We start from the raw sequence: 21,707 nt of genomic DNA on the forward strand, positions 1-21,707 counted from the left end.
GATTAGCAATCACATCAACATTACAGTAAACTGCAGATAGAACATAAACATAAATCGCAGAAGACAAGCCAAGACAAGAGGACACAAGATTTGGCGCTAGCACTAGTTGTACCTTGTTGCTCCATGTACTAGTTGTCCCATCTATACATGTTGTACCTTGCTGCTCCATGCACTAGTTGTTCCATCTAGACGTGCCGTACCTCGCTGCTGCATGTACTGTTTCATGTACTTGTTGTCCATGTATTGCATCATGTACAGCTATACTATTGTCCCACTGTAATACCTACAACATACATAGATTTCCATGCTGTCACCTACAGCACACATAGATTTCCATGCTGTCACCTATAGCACATATAGGGTCCTTACGTGGCTAGGTCTCCTTTTCTAGCTACGTATAGGTCTCCTCAATTGCTATGAATCTGGCCTCTCTTTACTGTGGACTTAGGCCTCCTCTAACTGCGGATTTAGGCCTCCTTTAACTGCAGATTTAGGCCTTCTTTAGCTGCGGCTAGACCTCTGCCTTGATTGTTGCTAGAGCTCTCCTCTATTTGCGACTGAGTCTCCTTTCCACCTACAGCGAATACTTTTATCATGACTGTGGCTAGGGCTTGTTTGTGGCTCCATTTAGATCTGCGGCTAGGGCTAGGTTTCTTCTTTAGGACAGCAGCTTATGTCTCTTCTAGACAAGCGTTGAGGGCAGTTTAGAACTTCTCCTTGCTGCACTATAGTAGTCTCCTCCATGACTGCGTTAAGGTTGATTAGGGCTTCTTCATTTAGGCAGCGTAGAGCCTAGGGCATGTTGATTTTGGGGTAGCATTGAATGTGCTCTAGCCACGAAAATTGGTGGAGAGGCTAAGCCACATGAGATCTCCAATACCCAGAAATCGTTTGGGCAAATTCTAAGCAGTTTGGGAGATATTAAAATAATTAATATTTTTAATGGAATCCCTAAGTCTAAACTTAGGGAAAATAAAATATTAATGTGAATTAATATAAAACTGTGTTAGAATGGTCCAAAAGTCATGGATCAAGCCAGATCTAATCGTAGTCGTTGATTAGAGACTTAATCTCGGCCATTGATTTGTCAACAAGAAAAGTATAAGAAGGGGCTTGAAGGTCACTTGGAGAACACATAGAGAGATCAAGATTTCGACTTTCTGGGGCTGGGTTTGCTGAGAAAGTTGAGAGAGTGATCAGAGTTGCAGAGGAGTATCAGCGAAGTAGCCAGAGAGAGGAACGCAAAAGCAGCCAAGGGTTCACGCAAAGCCAACCAGGGCTCACACAGTGGCAGCCAGGAGCTGCGCAATGCCTTAGAGGGCCAGCGTGGGTGACGCAGAGGGCCAGAGGACTGACGCAGTGCCTCCAAAGGCTAATGCAAGCCAAGCCAGAGTGACGTTGGGCTAACGCTGGGCCAGAGAGAGGCTAACGCAATCCCTAGAGGCTAACACTAGGGTTTCGTGGGGCAGATTGGAGCTGTGGAGCTGTCGAAGTGTTTATCCGGGGTTTCAGCCGGAATATCTGCTTCCGAGTAGAGAGGTACTATTGCCGAGATTTTTCTCTATTGGGTGAGCTAGATTTGGCACCCAGATTGTATTCTGAAACTGCTTAATAAATCAAACCCTCAGATAGCTCACCGGTTTTCCCACATTGGTTTTTTCCAAGGACATTAGTCCAAAAACAACGGTGTCGCTTGTGTGCTTTTTTCTATTTCCTTCAGTTGATGATTTGTAATGTGTTGAGTATGTACTTGTACTTATTTCCAATATTTACATGGTAAATAACTTGTTAATTAACAAAACAAGTAGGTAGGAATAAATCAGAAAGTACATGAAGGGTTTCTAATGTGTCAGACTTACAAATTTCAACATGGTATCAGAGCGTGGTTGCAGATCACATGAGAACTGAGGACATCAATCGAGCAGAGCAGCAGCAGCAGAAAACAGTTGTCCCGAGTGACAAAAGTTGTTCTTAGCAGAGTAGCAGAAAGGAAGGAGTGAAGCAGTGTCTGCATCATCAAGATTGAGCCAGGAAGAGGCAGCGCAGAGGCTGAAGGAGGCAAATACAGGCTCACGCAGAGCCACACGGAGGCCAAGAGGGCTGACGCAGTTGGCTGAGAAAGTTGACTTGTTGGTGTCGGGATTGCGCAAAGCCTAGCAGCTCTAACCTTCAGTTTGTTGGGGTTTAGGAGGTTGTGGGTAAGTTGCAGAGTGTTGCTAGTGGGGTATTGTAGTCAAAACAGTACCTAACAAGGCAAGACCAAGGAGGAGGTAGTTGCTACCGAGGGTTTCTAGCCAAGAAATCTAGATCAGTAGTGCATTTGCACTAACGATCGAAGTGGGGGCATCTCACAATAGGCAGAAGGGTTTCCAGGAGGGAAATTGAGGCTCAGAGGGAGTCACACCATAAACTTCCAAGAGGGAAGTAAAGGAGCAGCGAGATGGCAGTGAACGGGGTAAGAGACCAGGACAGACTGGACGAAGCCTCAAACTTCGTGGTCTGAAAGGCCAGAATCCTATCTGTTCTAGACAGGAATCATGTCAAGCACTTTGCCTTGAGGACGATAACTATCCCAGTTGACCCAGCCGATAACGACAAGTACGAGGAGGCAATGGCGAGGACCAAGAGCATCATTCTTGACGGGGTCAAGGATCATGTAATACCACATATTGCCAAAAAGGACACAGCAAATGAGATGTGGGAGGCCCTAAAGAAATTGTACCAACATACTTCTGTGCAGAGAAGGATGTTACTAGAAAATTAGTTGCGCTCATACCAGATGCAGAAGGGAGAACAGATTGACCCCTTCCTCGATCGATTGAAGGAGATCCGAGATTAGCTGACTTCCATAGGAGCCACGCCAGATCAAGAATTGATGGTGAGAACAGCCCTAAACGCAGTCTCAGAAAACTAGGAGGTGTTTGTCCAGAGCATACTGGGTAGGGAAACCCTTCAAGATTGGAAGGAAATGTGGGCGGCTCTTCACCAAGAAGAGATCAGAAGGCTAAGCAAGGCGGGAAGCAGCAGCAAGAGGATCAGAATCAAGGAGGAGGAGGTGGATGTTGCCCTAGCATCTGAAGGAAAACAGGAGAAACGAAAGAAGAAGGACCTCTCCAAGTTCAAATGCTTCCACTATGGGGAGCTGGGTCATTATGCGACCCAGTGTCAAAGGAAGAAGAGAAAAGGAGAGGCCTCTGAGACCAAGGCTGCGCCAGCAAGGGCAGAGAAGGAAGTGGAGACAGACGGTAATTGTGCCATGAGTGCACACACACCACTTGAGCGTAAGTGGGGAGACATCGAGCTGTAGTCAGACAGACTACAGGCAATGAGGGGCAGGATCCTCGAGGTACCCAGCCTCTTGGATTATACCTTGCTACAGGAGCCCCGAAGAGGAGTAGCAGTACTGGCGATGTCAGTAGAGACAGATGCGGATGGAGCGACAGAGGGAGTTACACTGCAAGATTCCCAAGAGAGCATGAGGCAGCAGTGCGAGAAGCACGGGAGTGTTGCACCAGTGCAAGATGGCACAGAGAGGTGTGCAACAGTGCGAGATGCATGGAGTTGTTGCAGCAGCGCAGAGGTCAGAGAGGGAGCACTTGTCAGCGATAGAGGGAGTTTCAGCATCGAGAGTGTCTCTAGCCTGACAGAGATGTCAAAGTTGGGAGATCAGTTACTTACTTCTTAGTAACTGAGTTGCAGTGCAGCAGTTAGCAGTGGTAGTGCTATGGGCAACACGATGCAGCATGATGAGAGGGGTTGCAGTGTAGATGCAGCAGTGGCAGTGGCCGGGCCATGGGTAGCAGTACAGGGTGCAGCAATGCAGATGATGTGCAACAGGCCTAGCATCAGCACAGGAATCGATACCAGATGATCAGGGTGATACTCAGTGAGGAGTATTGCTAAAGCACAGTCCTCGCTAAGAGGGAGTGTTGATTTGGGTTAGCATCGGATGTGCTCTAGCCACGAAAATTGGTGGGAGAGGCTAAGGCACATGAGATATCCAATACCCAGAAATGGTTTGGGCAGATTCTAAGCAGATTGGGAGATATTAAAATAATTAATATTTTTAATGGAGTCCCTAAGTCTAAACTTAGGGAAAATAAAATATTAATGTGAATTAATATAAAACTGTGTTAGAATGGTCCAAAAGTCATGGATCAAGCCAGATCTAATCTTAGCTATTGATTAGAGAATTGATCTCGGTCGTTGATTTGTCAACAAGAAAAGTATAAGAGGAGGCTTGAGGGTCACTTGGAGAACACACCGAGGGATCAAGGTTTCGACTTTCTGGGGCTGGGTTTGCTGAGAAAGTAGAGAGAGTGATCAAAGTTGCAACTGAAGGGCAATGAATACAGAAGCAGAGAGGCAAAGATAACACCGGGAGGATCAGCGCAGTAGCCGAAGAGAGCGACGTAGAAGCAGCCAAGGGTTCATGCATAGCCAGCCTGGGCTCACGCAGAGGCAGCCAAGAGCTGCGTAGTGCCTCAGAGGGCCAGCGTGGGTGATGCAAAGGGCCAAAGGACTGACGCAGTGCCTCCAGAGGCTGACGTAGGCCAAGCCAAAGTGACGTTGGGCTAACGCTAGGCCAGAGAGAGGCTGACGCTGGGGTTTCGTGGGGCAGATTGGAGCTGTGGAGCTATCAGAGTGTTTATCCGGGGTTTCAGCTAGAATATCTGCTTCCGAGTAGAGAGGTACTACTGCCGAGATTTTTCTCTGTTGGGTGAGCCGGATTTGGCACCCAAATTGTATTCTGAAACTACTTAATAAATCAAACCCTCAGATAGTTGCACCGGTTTTCCCGCATTGGGTTTTTTTGGGGACATTAGTCCAAAAACAACGGTGTCACTTGTGTGCTTGTTTCTGTTTCCTTCAGTTGAATCAGCTGCTTCAGGTTGTCTAATGAAAACCCTGCAAAATTTTCAAATATGAAGTAAATATTCTGGAAGTAAATATTCTTGCCAGAACTAAACCTGAGGCCAAATTTTACCCTCCAGGGCCTAGATCTGGCTTCAAATAAAATGTTTTCTTCCATGTACTTATTTCCAATGTTTTACCATGTAAATATTGGAAATAAGTACAAGACTTACTGGTTTCCTTCAGTAAGTCTTGTACTTATTTCCAATATTTACATGGTAAATAACTTGTTAATTAATAGAACAAGTAGGTAGGAATAAATCAGAAAGTACATGAAGGGTTTCTAACGTGTCAGACTTAGAAATTTCAACAGGGCACTCACTCTAGATAGCATAGAACCTTTCTCCATTAGGTCAGCGTTATCCCTTAGGATCTCTCCTCTTACTAAAACCCAAAGACAAGTAGAGAGGAAGAGATCCCAAGTGAGTGTGTCCAAATGACTTTCAAGGCATCTCTATTTATACTAAAACGTTGAGCACATGTGGGGTTTATTTGGTTGCTGGCCGACCTTGATGAATTGTCCCATAACACAAATAAATTCATATATCCATGAATACTTATCGGAATCGGATGATCTCTAGATCAATCCTACACCTCGCGATGAGAGGGATCCAAGAAAAATATCAGCTGCCATTAATAAGATGACCCACATGGAGTTTGGCCCTAGTTGCCAATTTTAACATGATACCATGTTAAAATATCCTAAAACCAACAACCTAAGCAAATGGATCAGATCTGGTTACTTTGCTGGTAATATTTATTATTAACTTTTGCATGCAACAAAAAACGAGAAAAGAAATTACACACAATACACAAATATTTCTGCCCTGTTATACCAGTTCATCATTCAAAATTATCTTCAGAACTTACAAGAGCTCCATCACATGGAAAAAAATGACTCATAGAATTAATCGAATGAACAGCAAACCAGAAAATTACAATTTGCATGTAAATCAAGGAAGCCTGCCCTAAAATTTGTACTATGGTACAGAATCCATACGGATTGCAGTACAAATTGCTCTGTTGGGTTGTTTGGCTGCTCTTGTCCTTACTGCTAACTGGATGCTCCTGTCCTTGCTACTAACTAGCTGCCTGTCCTGACAAAAAGTGGTTGTGTTCTCCTTGTTGAAATACTACATAACATGAATCCACATGAGTCCACATAAGATGCTAGGATGAGTTACACCAGAGGAGGCATTTATCGACAATAAGCCGAATGTTTCCCACTTCCAGATTTTTGGCAGTTTGGTTTACTGCTACGTGCCTTCAGAGAGTCGGAAGAAGCTGGAGCCTACAGCAGAAAAAGGCATTTTCGTGGGCTACAGTGAGATGTTCAAGGCGTACAGGGTGTACATAGTACATACCAGCATTGAGGAAGACAGTTATCAGGCATGATGTCAAGTTTGAAGAGGAAAGGGCTCTCAAGAAGTCCTTAGAGCATGAGCAGTCTACAGCACAGGTGGAGGAGCTACAGGCTCCTAAGCAGGAGGCTCAGCCAGCTCCTCACACCACGTCACAACCAGTTGTTGGGCAGGTCGTACAGCATTAGTTGAGGAGGCAGCACAAGAGCAGGAGGAGAGAGAGGAGTGAGCAGGGCCAGCTCCAGCAATGACACCTAGTACAGGCAAAAGAAAGCCAAGGTGGGCTGAATAGTTGGTTTAGGAGGGTCAAGATAGGGTTGGGGCATGAAGCTCTACATTCAAGCAGAGAAAACAGCCACAGACATACACAGGTTATATGGCATTGACAGCTGAGGCTTTAGACTCAGAGCCTTCTAGTTACAAGGAGGAAGCCTCTTGGCAGGTTTAGCGTGATGCTGTAGTGGAGGAGTCATAACTTTTAACTTTTAGCCTCTCGGCAGGTTTTTCAACATAAATTTTAAGTATAAGCATAAACACTTTAGTAGTAGACCCAGACAGCTAAGTGCAGATGGGGTAATGTACACTGGCTGGAAACTACTTACAAAATCGATAACTAAAGGTACCTTAAGACAAAAATTACCCAAAGCCTAGCAAAAGAACAAAGAGAGAAATTTGACTAGTCACCTCAATCAGATCCCAAGGAATGCAGCCAGTGGCTGGTCTTTTCCTTCTTGCCTTCCACCTCTGACATACTTTAATCCATTCAATGAAAGCTGTGTGCCAATCACCTTTGTGCTCATTGGTATATTCTATGAAGTCTTCTGCCTCATCAAATGCTCCAAGATCAGCAAAGCGAAAATCTCCCTCCACATTCATAGTTTCATGATTCCCATTCACCTGTTAAATACAGCATAAAAGTAGGCTTAATTGCATGTAATATAGGAAAAATAAATCAATGGTGCTTTATTGTGTATAATAATACTCTTGGAAAAATCTTAGAACTTATATAGTGAGGAAGAGATAAATTAGCATCATCTTTATAGTGTGGCATGCAGGCAGTTCTTGCCATTGTTAACCATAATCATATTTGGAGGAAGCATACAGTCATGCAGTGACATTCATACAATATAAAACATTAATCAATTCATTCATTGCTGTCAAAAGGATATCAACTAGACTGTGGAAAAAAATAAACAGATTGGGATGATTATTGTAACAACGAGAGTAAATTTGGTACCATAACTCATTCTAGAAAGCATAAAAGAGCTAAAAGCTCTTTTTGCTTTTATTGCTTTGAAGCAAAATCAATCGGGGAATCAAAGACTATAAATTCACTGCAGCACTTGCCCATTATGAAATTGCTTTTTCTCCCAATGTAAACATGGATATGCCATAGTATATTTCCATTTTAATTTTAGAGATTCCATAATAAAAAGGTGCATTTAAAGTAAACTAATCTGAAGTTTTCTTGTTCCATTAAACATTTTCCTTGGGATAAGATTTAGATGAGACTCTTTAAAGAATGATTTGAAGATGTTTAAATACTATCATTTGTTAAAATAAAAGACTTTTATTTAATCATTTATTTCATTTTGTAACAAGAGGCTATGATCACATTACACAGTGACAGGCATACCCTGCAATAGCATAAGAACAATGAGTCACAACCATGCCACTTGAGAGAAATGGCAATAGCATATATCAATGAAAAAAGTAACATCATTTCCTAGTGCTATCCAACTCCCCATCCTATACTTGCATGAGTAGCATCAAAGCAGCAAAATGTTCAAGGAAACCTAATGCATGAAAAGATAATTCCTGCAATGATTATGGAAGAACAACAAAAAGGAATCCCCATAGGTATTCCCTGCATTGATGGTTTGGATGATGCAAAGAGATTTCATGCATGGACAAGGAGAGGTGAAGCATTCTATTAAACTCAATAAAACTTCATAAACTCTTAAACAATCACAATTGTTATGTCACTTAGATGATCAAGCCTTGAGTTGGTAATAGGGCCATGTGTACCACCAAGTGACCATCAATCAACAACCTAATTGTAAGGGGGGTTTGTTTGAAATATATATGTGTGTGTGTGTGTGTGAGGATAACTCTATCCCTTTGAGTATCATGAAGAAATAACTAAGCAATGCCTGAACTTCCATCAAGAAATTAGTCAAACCATCTACCAATATATTGAAAGAATCAACAAGTTATTCATTAAGTTTCAGTTGTGTCATTCAATATACCCAAGTTAAAATCCATTGGAGGATTGATCACTTAGATATAGAGGGTAATGAACCTGCATAGCACTCCATCATTTGAAATAGACTCACCAATACATGTCGAAGATTGAAGCTAAACCACATAAGGGAACTAAAAGCGACATCACCACCAATAGAAGAATCAATAAGACAAGCCTTCACATTTTCTTTCTTCTTCATTGTCCTTGTCTCCTTCACATGTTTGTAGTCATGCTAGATATATCTTCTTGTAAAACTTGGTATTGATCCAAGTGACAAGAGTACGGGCCCAAAAATTTGTAACTATTATTTATCTATTACTCACTGTTACTACAAAATCTGTTGAAGTTTCTAAGTTTACTAGTTAGAAACCCTCCATGCACTTTATCCGATTTATTCCTACCTACTTGTTCTGTTACTTAACAAGTTATTTACAATGTAAATATTGAAAATAAACACTAGTGCATGCTCAACATATTACAGATCAACAATTGAAGGAAACAGAAACAATCACACCAAATGACACCGTTATTTTTGAACCAAGCTTGAATGCAATGGGCTATTTAACACTTCAAATAAAGATTCCCTTCCAAAATTAGGGCCTTGAGCTCCCAATGGTGTTTCCTCCCTAGGTAGGAGTGGCTAAAGGACAACACTATTAGGTGTTTCCAGCCCTTAAGGGGAAGTAACATTTCCTCAGTCCATCTTTCAACTGATAGGTGTTTGTGAATAAGAATGATGGTACAGAGGGGAGAAGACTTCATGGCCAAGTGACATGGTCAAAGGGACCAACATAATGAGGATCCACATCCTAAGTGTATAGATGTGAGGAGCGAGTAATCATGGATGCATGACTTACCAACTCAACCTTTGTTTTTCCACCCCTCTTGTGCACCTTTTACTTTTGCTTGATTTTTCTTTGTACTATTGCTCGTAGCTAAAAGGGTTAGAACTCGCTTTGAATGAAGTGTAGCAGTTGAATTACCCCTTAAGGATGAGTCATTTCATTGCTCATTGGGGTTGGGACATGCAAGGGTTCCTTTTATGATGTAAAGGGGCAACATGTGCTCAAGAACTGGGTAATGGCCATAATGAATGAGATAGAGCTAATGTTAGGCTTTTGCCCATGTGCTAATGTGTATGTCTCGACCATCTTTTGCATTTTGATATTCATTTTATTTTATTTTGGGGCCATGATATGCTTTTTTCTTCTCTTTTAGCTGCATCAACCTCCCAAATCAACGTTTTGGGCCCTACCCAAGTATGAGGAAGTATTGGTGTCTAATCTCAAAAAACCAATGGTCAGTTGAACCCGAAGAATGGATGTGAGATAAGGGCTTGTAATGTACGATGGAAAGTAGTAAGTATGGAATGGGGATAGATGGAAATACGCTATCTCAATTAGGGATTCCCAAGTAGTACCCCTCCTATACCCATTGGGCCATTAGGGGAGGTCCCACTGGACTAGGGTCAAAGTTTAACCCCCCATTTAAGGTGAGAGAACAAGATAATGGTCAAAACCCCTTCTTCTTCTAGGTTACCTTATAATCCATATCAAATGCACAAACACAAACAAGCATAAGTGTGAAAATTCCTTGAAATGCTAGCACACACACATAAAAATGACACGATTATTTTTGGACAATTTTCCCTGTTACCCACCATTTTGTGGGTGATATCCCTAGGAGAAAAAATTTCTCAAGATGGTCCTCAGTCGACAGCCCCTTGCAGCCACTAGCTAGCTCATTATGCCTTTTCTCTGCCACCTGAGCCAACCATGTGGTCCCTCGCCCATCTACCATGATCATATGTTTGAAGGTGGGTCTCCCGAACCTAAAGGTATACCTTGTCATTTGATAATTGAGTAATGTAGTTAAGCATCATGGACACTTCTGGGCAAGGATTAATGGGGGGATTCGGGGGAAAGAATGGGTTAGGTCTATGCCCTTGCCCCTAGCGCCCTTTTGGATTTAACCTTGCATCCTAGTTCCGTGGGATCTCTTTTACTGACCATTTGACTTTAGGGATGGTATTTCATAGGAAACCCCAGTTTTGGTTGCGTGGTCCCGCTCCCTTATCCGCTTATGTTACCCTCTTTCCACTCATTGTTACCCCATTCATCATTTCTCCCACCTGGGTCCACATTCTTGCATTAGGTCCACATAGGGTTAGCTTGCCCCTTCCCCTTGTCCACACCTTAAGTCAGGGCCTAGAATGAAGCCCGAAGATTGATGTTGATTTGGGGTAGCATCAAATGTAGTTTTGCCCACTTAATCGAGAGATTACGTCCCAGTTGGAGCCAGATGTTACTCACCATTTTGTGGGTGATATCCCTAGGAAGAAAAAATTCTCCAAGATGGTCCTCTGTCGACAGCCAGCAGCCCCTTGCAACCACCAGCTAGCTCATTATGCCTTTTCTCTGCCACCTGAGCCATCCTTGTGTTCCCTCGCTCATCTGCCATGATCGTATGTTTGAAGTTGGGCCTCTCGAACCTAAAGGTATGCCTTGTCATTTGATAATTGAGTATTGTTGTTTGCTTATCATGGACACTTTTGGGCATGGATTAATGGGGGGATTCAAAGGAAAGAATGGGTTAGGTTTGTGCCCTTGTCACCTAGCCCCCTTTTGGATTTTAACCTTGCATCTTAGTCCCGTGGGATCTCTTTTATTGACAATTTGGCTTTAGGGATGGTATTTCTTGGGAAACCCTTATTTTGGTTATGTGGTCCCGCTCCCTTATCTGCTTATGTTACCCTCTTTTCACTCATTGTTAGCCCATTCATCATTTCTCCCACCTGAATACACATTCCTCCACTGGGTCCACATAGGGTTACTTGCACCTTCCCCTTGCCCACACCTTAGGTTTGTTGAAGGAAATGTAACTAGGTTCAGTCTTCATAAATGTACTTTTGATATTTGTACTTATTAAAGAAAAGAAATATTCTTTTTATAATATATGTCAATGAGTTTCTTGCTCATTAAAATAGATATAGCACTAGTCAAAGTGCTATAGGTAAGTCAAATAGTCAAAAGAAAATGGTCAAAGACCTTAAAGGTCATGTTACACCATGTATGATTATGTATTAAAGTCAAGAGAATACCTCCAAGCAAAGTCAAGTCTCCTCCTATGCAAAGGCACCATCAAAGAAGCTCCTTCAAGCATGCAAAACCACCATAGAAACCATCTGAAGTTTGCATAACATGTCAACCTAAAAGGAGGGGCAGACCTCTATATATAGAGGTTGTCCACTCCAATATAACACACCAAGATAGCTTTGAAATCAGCGAGGAAAAGGAGGCAAGAAAAGAACGAAGGACGAAGAAAAGGGGTTCCAAGGGCAGCGAAGGAGAAGGGTACATAACCGAAGTCGAGAGGACTGTTTTCTAGGGTAGAAAACAGTCACACGTGCGAAGAAGGAGAGGGTCTCTCTACTGTTATAGCAGCCCTCTACCACAGTCACATAAACCTCATCATTTGGGCTAAGAGCATAGACCTAAAGTACCTCCCACTCAAGCGAAGAAGTAAGGAAGAAGAGCGAAGGTAATAAGGTTGTTCTAAAGCCTATTACAGTCACACGTGCGAAGGAAAAGGAGGTTGTCTCTGCTGTTATAACAGCCCTCCTATTATAGTCATTCAAGTTGATTGGTTGGTGAAGAGAAGGAAGGGATCATCTCAAGAAAAGGACTTATCAAAAGGTGTCTCTTCTAGAGCAAGTGTAACAAGGTTTATCAACAATTGAAAAAGAACAAAGTGCCGGAAGAAGAAGGTTGAAGTGTTGGAAGGAGGAAGTGCCGAGGAAACAAAGTGTCGGAAGGACTTGACTTGCGCTTGGAAGATATTCAAGTTAGGGGTCTAGGGTTTGGCATTGATCAATAAGAGTCTTCAATAAGAAAAACTTACTAAAGGGTATTCCTCTCGAGAGAGGAGAGGTTTTTCATGGAGAGGTTGGGGCACATGAGATCTCCAATACCCAAAAAGGGTTTGGGCAGATTCTAAACAGATCAGGAGATATTAAAATAATTAATATATTTAATGGAATCCCTAAGTCTAAACTTAGAGAAAATAAAATATTAATGTGTATTAATATGAATCTGTGTTAGAATGGTCCAAAAGACAAGGATCAAGCCAGACCTAATCTTAGCCGTTGATTAGGCACTTAATCTCGGCCGTTGAGATGTCAATAGGTAAAGTATAAGAGGAGGCTTGAGAGTCACTTGGAGAGCAAAGTAGAGTGATCAATCATTCTATTCTCTAGAGCGGGGTTTGCTAAGAGAGATAGAATCAGTGATCGAGAGAGCAGCTAAGGGGCATTGAGTACAGAGAGACAGAGAGGCAGAGAGAGTGTCGGGATAGCAGCAGAGCAGCCAGAGAGAGAGACGCAAGAGCAGCCAGTGCTCACACAGAGGTAGCTAAGTGATGCGCAGAGCACCAGAGGGGCTAGCATAGCTGACGTAGAGGCTCAGAGAGCTGACGCAGGGCCTCCTGGGGCTGACGCAGGCCTAAGAGAGGCTAACACAGTCCAGATTGGGCTGACGCTGGGTTTCTAGGGCAGATTGGTGCCAAGTAGCTACGGGAAGCATTATCCAGGGTTTCAGCCAGTAGATTTGTCAGAAACTGAGAGGTATCACTACCAAGGAAATTCTCTGTTGGGTAGGCCAGTTTCGGCACCCAGATTGTAGTCTGATATTGCTTAATAAGAAAACCCTCAGATAGCTGCACCGGTTTTCCCACATTGGATTTTTCCAGGGACATTAGTCCAAAAATAATGTTGTCATATGGTGTGTTTGTTTCTGTTTCTTTTATTTGCTGGTCTGTGATATGTTGAGCATGCACTAGTTTTTATTTTCAGTATTTACATTGTAAATAACTTGTTAAGGAAAATAACGAGTAGGTAGGAATAAATCAGATAAAGTGCATGGAAGGTTTCTAATTAAGTAAACTTAAAAGCTTCAACATGGTATCAGAGCGTGATTGCAGATCACAAGAGGACTAAAGGACATCAGTCTAGCGGAGCAATCGCAGCAGAAAACAGTTGTCCCGAGGTGACAGAAGTTGTTTCTAGCAGCACAGAAGCCAAGGAGAGTGACGCAGAGCTAGTCAGGGCTCACACAGGGCCACGCAGAGGCATTCGGGAGCTACGCAAAACCTCAGAGAAGCCAGCGTTGCTGGCACAGAGGGCCAGAGGGCTGACGCAAGGCCTCCCAGGGCTGACGCAGACCCATCCGAGGTGATGCAAGGCCAGTGTGAGGTAGAGAGGGTTGACACAGTCCACAGATAGGCAGTTACTGAGGTTTAGAAGGCTACAGGAATATTGCAGAGTGGAACTTGTGAGGTACTGTAGTCAAAACAGTACCTAACAGAGCAAGGCCAGAGGAGATGCTACCGAGGTTTTTAGCCGAGGAACCCAGATCAGTGGTGTGGTTGCACAAGACAATCAGAGTAGGGGGCATCTCGACAAGCAGCAGAAGGATTTCCAGGAGGGAAATCAGGACTCAGAGGGAGTCTAGAAGAGAACTTCCAGACGAAAAGTAGAGACTCAGAGGAGTCGAACAGAGAACTTCCAGGAGGGAAGTAGAGGAGCATCATAGCACTACACAGAGTAAGAGACCAGGATAGACTGGACGGAGCATCGAACTTTGCAGTCTGGAAGGCCAAAATCTTATCCTTACTTGACAGGAATCGTGTCAAGAATTTCGCCTTGAAGGTAATAGCTGTCCCAGTCGTCCCTAGTGATAATGACAGGTACGAGAAGGCGATGGCGAGGGCCAAGAGCATTATCCTTGACGGGGTCAAGGATCATGTACTACCACACATAGCCGAGAAGGAAATGGCATTTGAGATGTGGGAGGCTCTCAAGAAGCTGTACCAGCATACTTCTGTGCAGAGAAGAATGCTGCTTGAGAATCAGATGAGGTCGTATTAGATGAAGAAGGGACAATTGATTGACACCTTCCTCGGAGGACTGAATGAGATCAGAGACCAGTTCACTGCTATAGGGGCGACACTGGATCAGGAGCTAATGGTGAGGACAGCCCTGAATGTTGTCTCAGAAGATTGGGAAGTATTTGTGCAGAGTATATTGCGCAGAGGGACACTTCCACCTTGGGACGAGATGTGGGCAGTTCTTCACCAGGAAGAGATCAGACGGCAGTCGAAGACGGGTAGCAGCAACAAGGGGATCAAAGTCAAACAGGAGGAGGAAGATGTGGCATCCGAGGGAAAGTAGGAGAAGTGGAAGAAGAAAGATCTCTCCAATATCAAGTGCTTCCACTGTGGGGAACGGGTCATTATGCGACCCAGTGTCCAAGGAAGAGGAGTAAGGGAGAGTCTTCCGAGACTAAGTCAGTGCTAGCACGGGCAGAAAAGGAAGTTTTGACAGACGATGACTGTGCCATGAGTGCACACACGCCACTTGAGCAAAAGTGGGGAGACATCGAGCTGTAGTCAAGCAGACTACATGCAATAAGGGGCAGGATCCTCGAGGTACCTAGCCTCTTGGATTAGACCTTTCTACGGGAGCCCCGATGAGGAGTAGCAGGACTGGCTAAGTGGGTATAGACGGATGTGGATGGAGCGACAGAGAGAGCTACAGTGCAGGAGTCCCGAGACAGTGCAGAGCTAGCAGGCTGCAGCAGTGCAAGAGGCACATGAGTGTTCACCGATGCAGGAAGGCACAAAGAGGTGTGCAACGGTGCGAGATGTAGGGAGTTGTTGCAATAGCGCAGAGGACAGAGAGGGAGCACTTGGCAGAGGGAGCTTCAACATCAGTGGGTGTTTCTAACCCAACAGGGAGGTCAATTGGGAGATCAGTTACTTACTTCTCAGTAACTGAGTTGCAGTGCAACACTGGGCAACACGATGCAGCATGATGAGAGGAGGTGCAGTGCAAATGCAGTGCTGGGAGAAAGGACCAGCAGCAGCACAGATGCAGAGGGAGCTGTCGTACAGATGCAGCAGTGGCAGTGACAGAACCATGGGTAGCAGTACAAGATACAGCGGTGCAAAGGATGTTGGGCAGCAAGGCCTAGCATCAGCACAGGTACCGATGCTGGATGATCAGAGTAATACTCAATGAGGAGTATTGCTAGAGCACAGTCCTCGCTAAGAGGGAGTGTTAATTTGGGGTTAGCATCGGATGTGCTCTAGCAATGAAAATTGGTGGAGAGGTTGGGGCACATGAGATCTCCAATACCCAAAAAGGGTTTGGGCAGATTCCAAACAAATCAGGAGATGTTAAAATAATTAATATTTTTAATGGAGTCCCTAAGTATAAACTTAGGGAAAATAAAATATTAATGTGTATTACTATGAATTTGTGTTAGAATGGTCCAAAAGACAAGGATCAAGCCAAATCTAATCTTAGCCGTTGATTAGGGACTTAATCTCGGCCATTAAGATGTCAACAGGAAAAGTATAAGAGGAGGCTTGAGGGTCACTTGGAGAGCACACCAGAGTGATCAGTCATTATATTCTCTAGAGCGAGGTTTGCTAAGAGAGATAGAATCAATGATGGGGAATGCAGTTGAGGGGCATTGAGTACAGAGATACAGAGAGGCAGAGAGTGTTGGGATAGCAGCAGAGCAGCCAGAGAGAGAGAGGCAGGAGCAACCAATGCTCACACAGAGGTAGCTAAGTGTTGCACAGAGCACCAAAGGGGCCAGCGTAGCTGACGCAGAGGCTAAGAGAGCTGACGCAGAGCCTCTTGGGGCTGATGCAGGCCTAGGAGAGGCTGACGCAGTCCAGATTGGGCAGATGCTGGGGTTTCTGGGGCAGATTGGTGCTGAGTAGCTCCCGGAAGGATTATTCGGGGTTTCAGCCAGTAGATTTGTCAGAAATTGAGAGGTAATACTGCCAAGGAAATTCTCTATTGGGTAGGCCAGTTTCGTCACCCAGATTGTACTCTGATATTGCTTAATAAGAAAACCCTCAGATAGCTGCACCCGTTTTCCTACATTGGGGTTTTCCGGGGACATTAGTCCAAAAATAATGGTGTCATATGGTGTGTTTGTTTCTGTTTCTTTTAGTTGCTGATCTGTAATATGTTGAGCATGCACTAGTGTTTATTTTCAGTATTTACATTGTAAATAACTTGTTAAGGAAAATAACACCTATGTAGGAATAAATCAGATAAAGTGCATGGAGAGTTTCTAAGTAAACTTAGAAACTTCAACAAAGAAGAAGAAGATTAAACTAAGTAAAAAGACTCCACAAATTGTTATCAAGTAACGAAGAATCACACTACACTTATTTGCCCTAGATACTTCAACAAGGTCAAGGCCTGGAATGAAGCCCCAAGGTTGATGTAGCTAAAAAGAAAGATAAAAGCATATTTGGCCACATTCAACAAGAAAATGTACCACAAAATGTAAAAGATGGTCGGGACAAACACATTTAGCACATGGGCAAAAGCCAATACATGAGCTCTACCCCATCCTCATGGCCATCACCCTGGTCCTACAAGTTGTTATGAACATAAGTTATGTAAGAGTAGATAATAAATAATAATCATAATAATATAAATACAATAATAAATAATAATTAAATTAACTAATGGTTAGTTAGTTAATAATGAAAAGACATGTCTTAGAGACCTGCCTGTTCGTGAAAGGGTACTTACTTGGCTATATATATATATAAGAACCTCATTCTCAATTGTAATCATCTACATCAATTCTTTATACAATTTACAATTATTGTCCTACAATGGATGTCTTTGTTTACAAAGTATTTTAAATATTTCCTCTGCTTTACGACTTTTGGTCATTACATTGATGTCAGAGTTGTTCGATCCTCTGGTCGCTCAACTGCTGCACAGAGTCGTGTTCTCCGATCCAGGTCTTTGACCGTCAAATTCATCAACATTGTTGTCGTTGAAGCGTTTCGCTACAAGAATTTGAAGTTTCTCCATTTCACTATGAAGCATTTGGCCATTCAATATCTCTCTATCATCCTTCTCCCCCTCTCTTTGATTGCATATGGGAGAGGGGACGTTTTTCGGTCGACCGAAAACACCCTACAATGACAAGAGTTTCTCTTCGGGTCATGCACTTATCATATCTCTCTATCACTATCCTGAGGTATGGGTCAGTATTTGTTCCGGTCGTGTTAAGGTTGTTTGTTCCCCCCCCCCCCCGTAACACTAAGTAAAGTAAGCAAGTTGTGGGGGGAGGTTGACGGGGTCCCCCGCACATAAGTACTTAATAATAATAATAATAAATATATATATATATATATATAGAGAGAGAGAGAGAGAGAAAATAAGAAGTCAAAAAAAGATTAAAAAAGTATAGAAAAAAATAAAATAAAATAAGTACATTTAAAGATTAAAAAAAAAGATTTCAAAATAAATAAATAAATATAGTCCGATGTAAATTTTGAAGGAGAACATTCATATATATAAAAAAGGTTCTACATTATTGATAAAAAGTGCATAGTAAAGTTAAGAGGGAACCTTTCCAAATATATTTAAAACTATACGTAAGAGAAGGAAGAGTAGATAATATTATCTTGATTCTTCATTAAATGGTTTACAAGCGCGTGGTTTTAGAAACGCATGGTAGTTGCCCATGGTATTTTAAAAGTAAAAGAAAAACAAAAGAAATACAAAATCTCTTTATGTGAATGGTAAGTTTTACTTTTTATGTGGAGACTATTAACTGAGGTTTTAGAAACCCATGGTAATTGTCCATGGTATTTTAAAAGTAAAAGAAAAACAAAAGGAATACAAAATCTCTTTATGTGAATGGTAAGTTTTACTTTTTATGTGGAGAACATTAACCAAGGTTTTAGAAACCCATGGTAATTGCCCATGGTATTTTAAAAGTAAAAGAAAAACAAAAGGAATACAAAATCTCTTTATGTGAATAGTAAGTTTTACTTTTCGCGTGGAGAACATTAAGAGAGTCAAAAGTACATAAGTGAACATATATTTTATATTATACCCCAGAAGTGAATAGCCACATTTTCACTAGGGTTGTAACTTTTCAAAAAGAAAAAAGAAAAAATTATAAATAAAAGATATATAAAGAGAAGTGTTATATTATAGAGGGGTATTTAAAGAAAAGTTCACATCATAAAATTATTGAAAATATATGTAAGTACAAAGCGGGTATTATTATAAAAGGTTACATAAGGAGAAAATATCAGTTAAGAGTTTATGTTGAAGTGAAGTTAAATTAAAGTTTAAAGATTTATATGAAATTTAAAAAAACAAATACAAAGGACAATAAGATATTAAAAGAAGCCAATTGAAACAATATTTCAATATTCTTTTTAAAGTACAAAAGGAAAAAAAGCGTAAGTAGAATTATATAAAAAGAATACAAAGGACTTTTGAAATATTAAGGATAATAGGAAATTGGATTAAAAGAGTTTTGAAGAATTATATATATATATATAAGACACTTTTAAAGGAGGCTTAAAGTACAAAGCCCAAAGGAACTTTAAATATAATACCTTAAGTCATCTCGACAAAACAAATGGGATCAATCATTGAAAAAAAATGATGGAGCTCAATTTTAAAATGACGAAGGAATAAAGGTTTTCCTATAATGGTCTTTCAGTTACAGATCACGGAGTAATTACATTAAAAGGAAGTATCCAAGGAAGAGAAGTTAATGTCGACATCAGCCCAAGCAATGATAAAAAATAGATCAACATCAACTTGGCAAATCAACTATTAATTCCAGAGCTAGCATTGGTGTAAAGAAAAAAAAATTGACCAAAACGAGTATAAAATTGGTGATCTACAAGTGACAATAGGTCATTAAGACTACATATCTCAATTTCATGTTGTAAGGACGGATAAAAACACTGACATCATACTCGGTCAACCTTGGTTTAAGGATTTGGGTACATTCATGTTAAACATAAAGAAACAAGTTTTGACGTTTCCTTATAAAGGGAAGATCGTCATGTTTTGAGACATAACAAGTAAATCAAAATCAATAAACTCTTCATTAGAAGACCTTAAGGATATCTCAGATTTGATGTTTCAAGATAACGAAAAACTATATCAAAGAAGCAAAAGGAGCTTGAAGAAGTCATCTACAGCAAAGATAAAGAAATTTCACACCTCAGAGATCACCAAGAAAGCTACTCGAACAAGTCAAGAAAGATAAAGCATCAAAGAAGGAACTCAAGGAGCGTTTATTAGAACAAGAAGAAGAAAATTTACGTTTAAAGAGTCTTAACCAAACATTAGTAGAACAAATCAAGTGTTTAAAAGACGAGAAGCGTGAAGGCCAAAATAAAGTTGACTCAGAGAATGAGGAAGGCTTACGGCTCAAAAATCATAATCAAAATCTTCTCAATCACATTAAAAAACTTAAGGACGGAAAGAAGTCATTGACAAATAGGTTCAAAGAACTTGTCGCAAAGGAAGCATCAAAATCTCTAGATGTAGCAGTCCAAACTAAAGAAACAAAGATCAAGACCACTAATCTCGCAGTTCAGGCAAATCCAAACCCTATTGAAGTAAAAACGTACTCAAAGGTTGTCGTTCAAATAGAGGACACCCCAAATAAAGATTCAGTAGTTAAGTCAACAACAACAATGCCTAATGGAAATCAAGAAACTGTCATAAAAATGTTAAAGGAAATTCAAACAAGAAAAACTCTTTATCTACATTTGAATCACAAGAGTAGACACCTTAATAAATCTACAAATCTGTATCACTCTGAACATAAACAACAAACTTATATTACAAAGAATACTGAAGTGAGCACAATTCAGTCTACTCATAACAATTTGTTACAAAGTTCCAGTGATCAGAAGATTCCACAGAAGGTTAATCTAGGATGGTCTGATCCATTCTCAGTAAGACAATTTTATATATCACTTCAAGGATCATATCAACTTATATCGACAAAGATGATTGTTCCAAGACAAGAAGGCATTCATAGCAGAAAAGAGATCAAACCCTTTCATCAACAAGCTTTGAGGACAAAGATTTTTGAAGGAGCAGGCAATGTTATGAACATAAATTATGTAATAATAGATAATAAATAATAATCATAATAATATAAATATAATAATAAATAATAAGTAAATTAACTAATGGTTAGTTAGTTAATAATGAAAAGGCATGTCTTAGAGACATGCCTATTCATGAAAGGGTACTTACTTGGCTATATATATAAGACCCTCATTCTCAATTTTAATCATCTACATCAATTCTTTATACAATATACAATTTAAAATTATTGTCCTACAATGGATGTCTTTGTCTATGAAGTATTTTAATATTTCTGCTGCGTATACGACTTTTGGTCGTTACACAAATTCTATGAACCTCCTTCATCATATAGGAGCCCATGATTGTCCCAACCCCTGGTGGGCAATGAACCGCCCTACCTTTAAAGGAAGTATTTATTGTTATATCTTATACATCATGCTCTTACCCCTTGAGCCTCGAGCAGTTAATCAAAGAAAATCATAAAAAGGAAAAAGGCATATAAAGAAGGGTGGAAAAATCAAAGTCGGGGCACCTCATGTACCACAATTACTCCCACCTATACATTATAAACTCAAATATGGGCTTTCCTCTTATTAGCTACCCTTGTACCCCAACATGTGACCCAAGGCTGCCCCTTCTCATCCCCTACTTCATTCACCTATCTATCACATGCCACCACCTTTTGAAGGATGTACCTTGAATATACTATCCCCTTTAGAAGTGGAAAACCACCTAATAGGATTCTTGGTTAACCCCATTTGGACTATAGGAGACATTGGCACATCATGAAGCCCATTATGGAAGGGCAGACCATTATGAAGTCCCCACCTGTGGTCCATGATTCGTAAGCTCATTTACTTGTTGTACTGGAAGGTTGGCGACGCATTGGATCTTATGCAGGGTTGGAGATGGTCTCCATCTTGAGTTTGGTCACCCTATACGGGATCCTAATCCTCCAGAGGGCTACATTGGCACATGTAGGGTGTGCATTGAGAGCCATGGGCCTCCACAGCAGCAAATAGCACACCATGGATCCCCACAACCATTGAGAGATTGCTCGTGATTCACTTATTGGACGAGGAAGATGCACCTGATCCATCATGCCGAGTTGGCCCCAGATTTGCACTATACACTTGGCAGATGATCTGGGACTTGAACGATGATGTGGCATCACTTACACCATCATCCTAGCCCTTGCAGGCGATCTACAGGCATCCTCAATTTGTTTGGA

The 21,707-nt window shown here is 41.5% G+C and overlaps 1 protein-coding gene across 3 annotated transcripts in view; it reads right to left on the minus strand.

The window, feature by feature from the left end:
• Positions 1-21,707, minus strand: part of SLP1 (Calcineurin-like metallo-phosphoesterase superfamily protein) — a 363,036-nt gene that overhangs the window by 222,937 nt on the left and 118,392 nt on the right. For all 3 annotated transcript variants that reach the window (XM_089437119.1, XM_089437120.1, XM_089437118.1), the window contains one exon: positions 6,960-7,172. In XM_089437119.1, the coding sequence (XP_089293245.1) occupies positions 6,960-7,172 (213 nt within the window). The remainder of the gene's footprint in view (positions 1-6,959; positions 7,173-21,707) is intronic.

Source organism: Pinus tabuliformis, chromosome 5_2, assembly GCF_031772625.1.
Source record: "Pinus tabuliformis cultivar Carrire ecotype Pingquan chromosome 5_2, CPIR1, whole genome shotgun sequence".
Lineage (NCBI taxonomy): Eukaryota > Viridiplantae > Streptophyta > Pinopsida > Pinales > Pinaceae > Pinus > Pinus tabuliformis.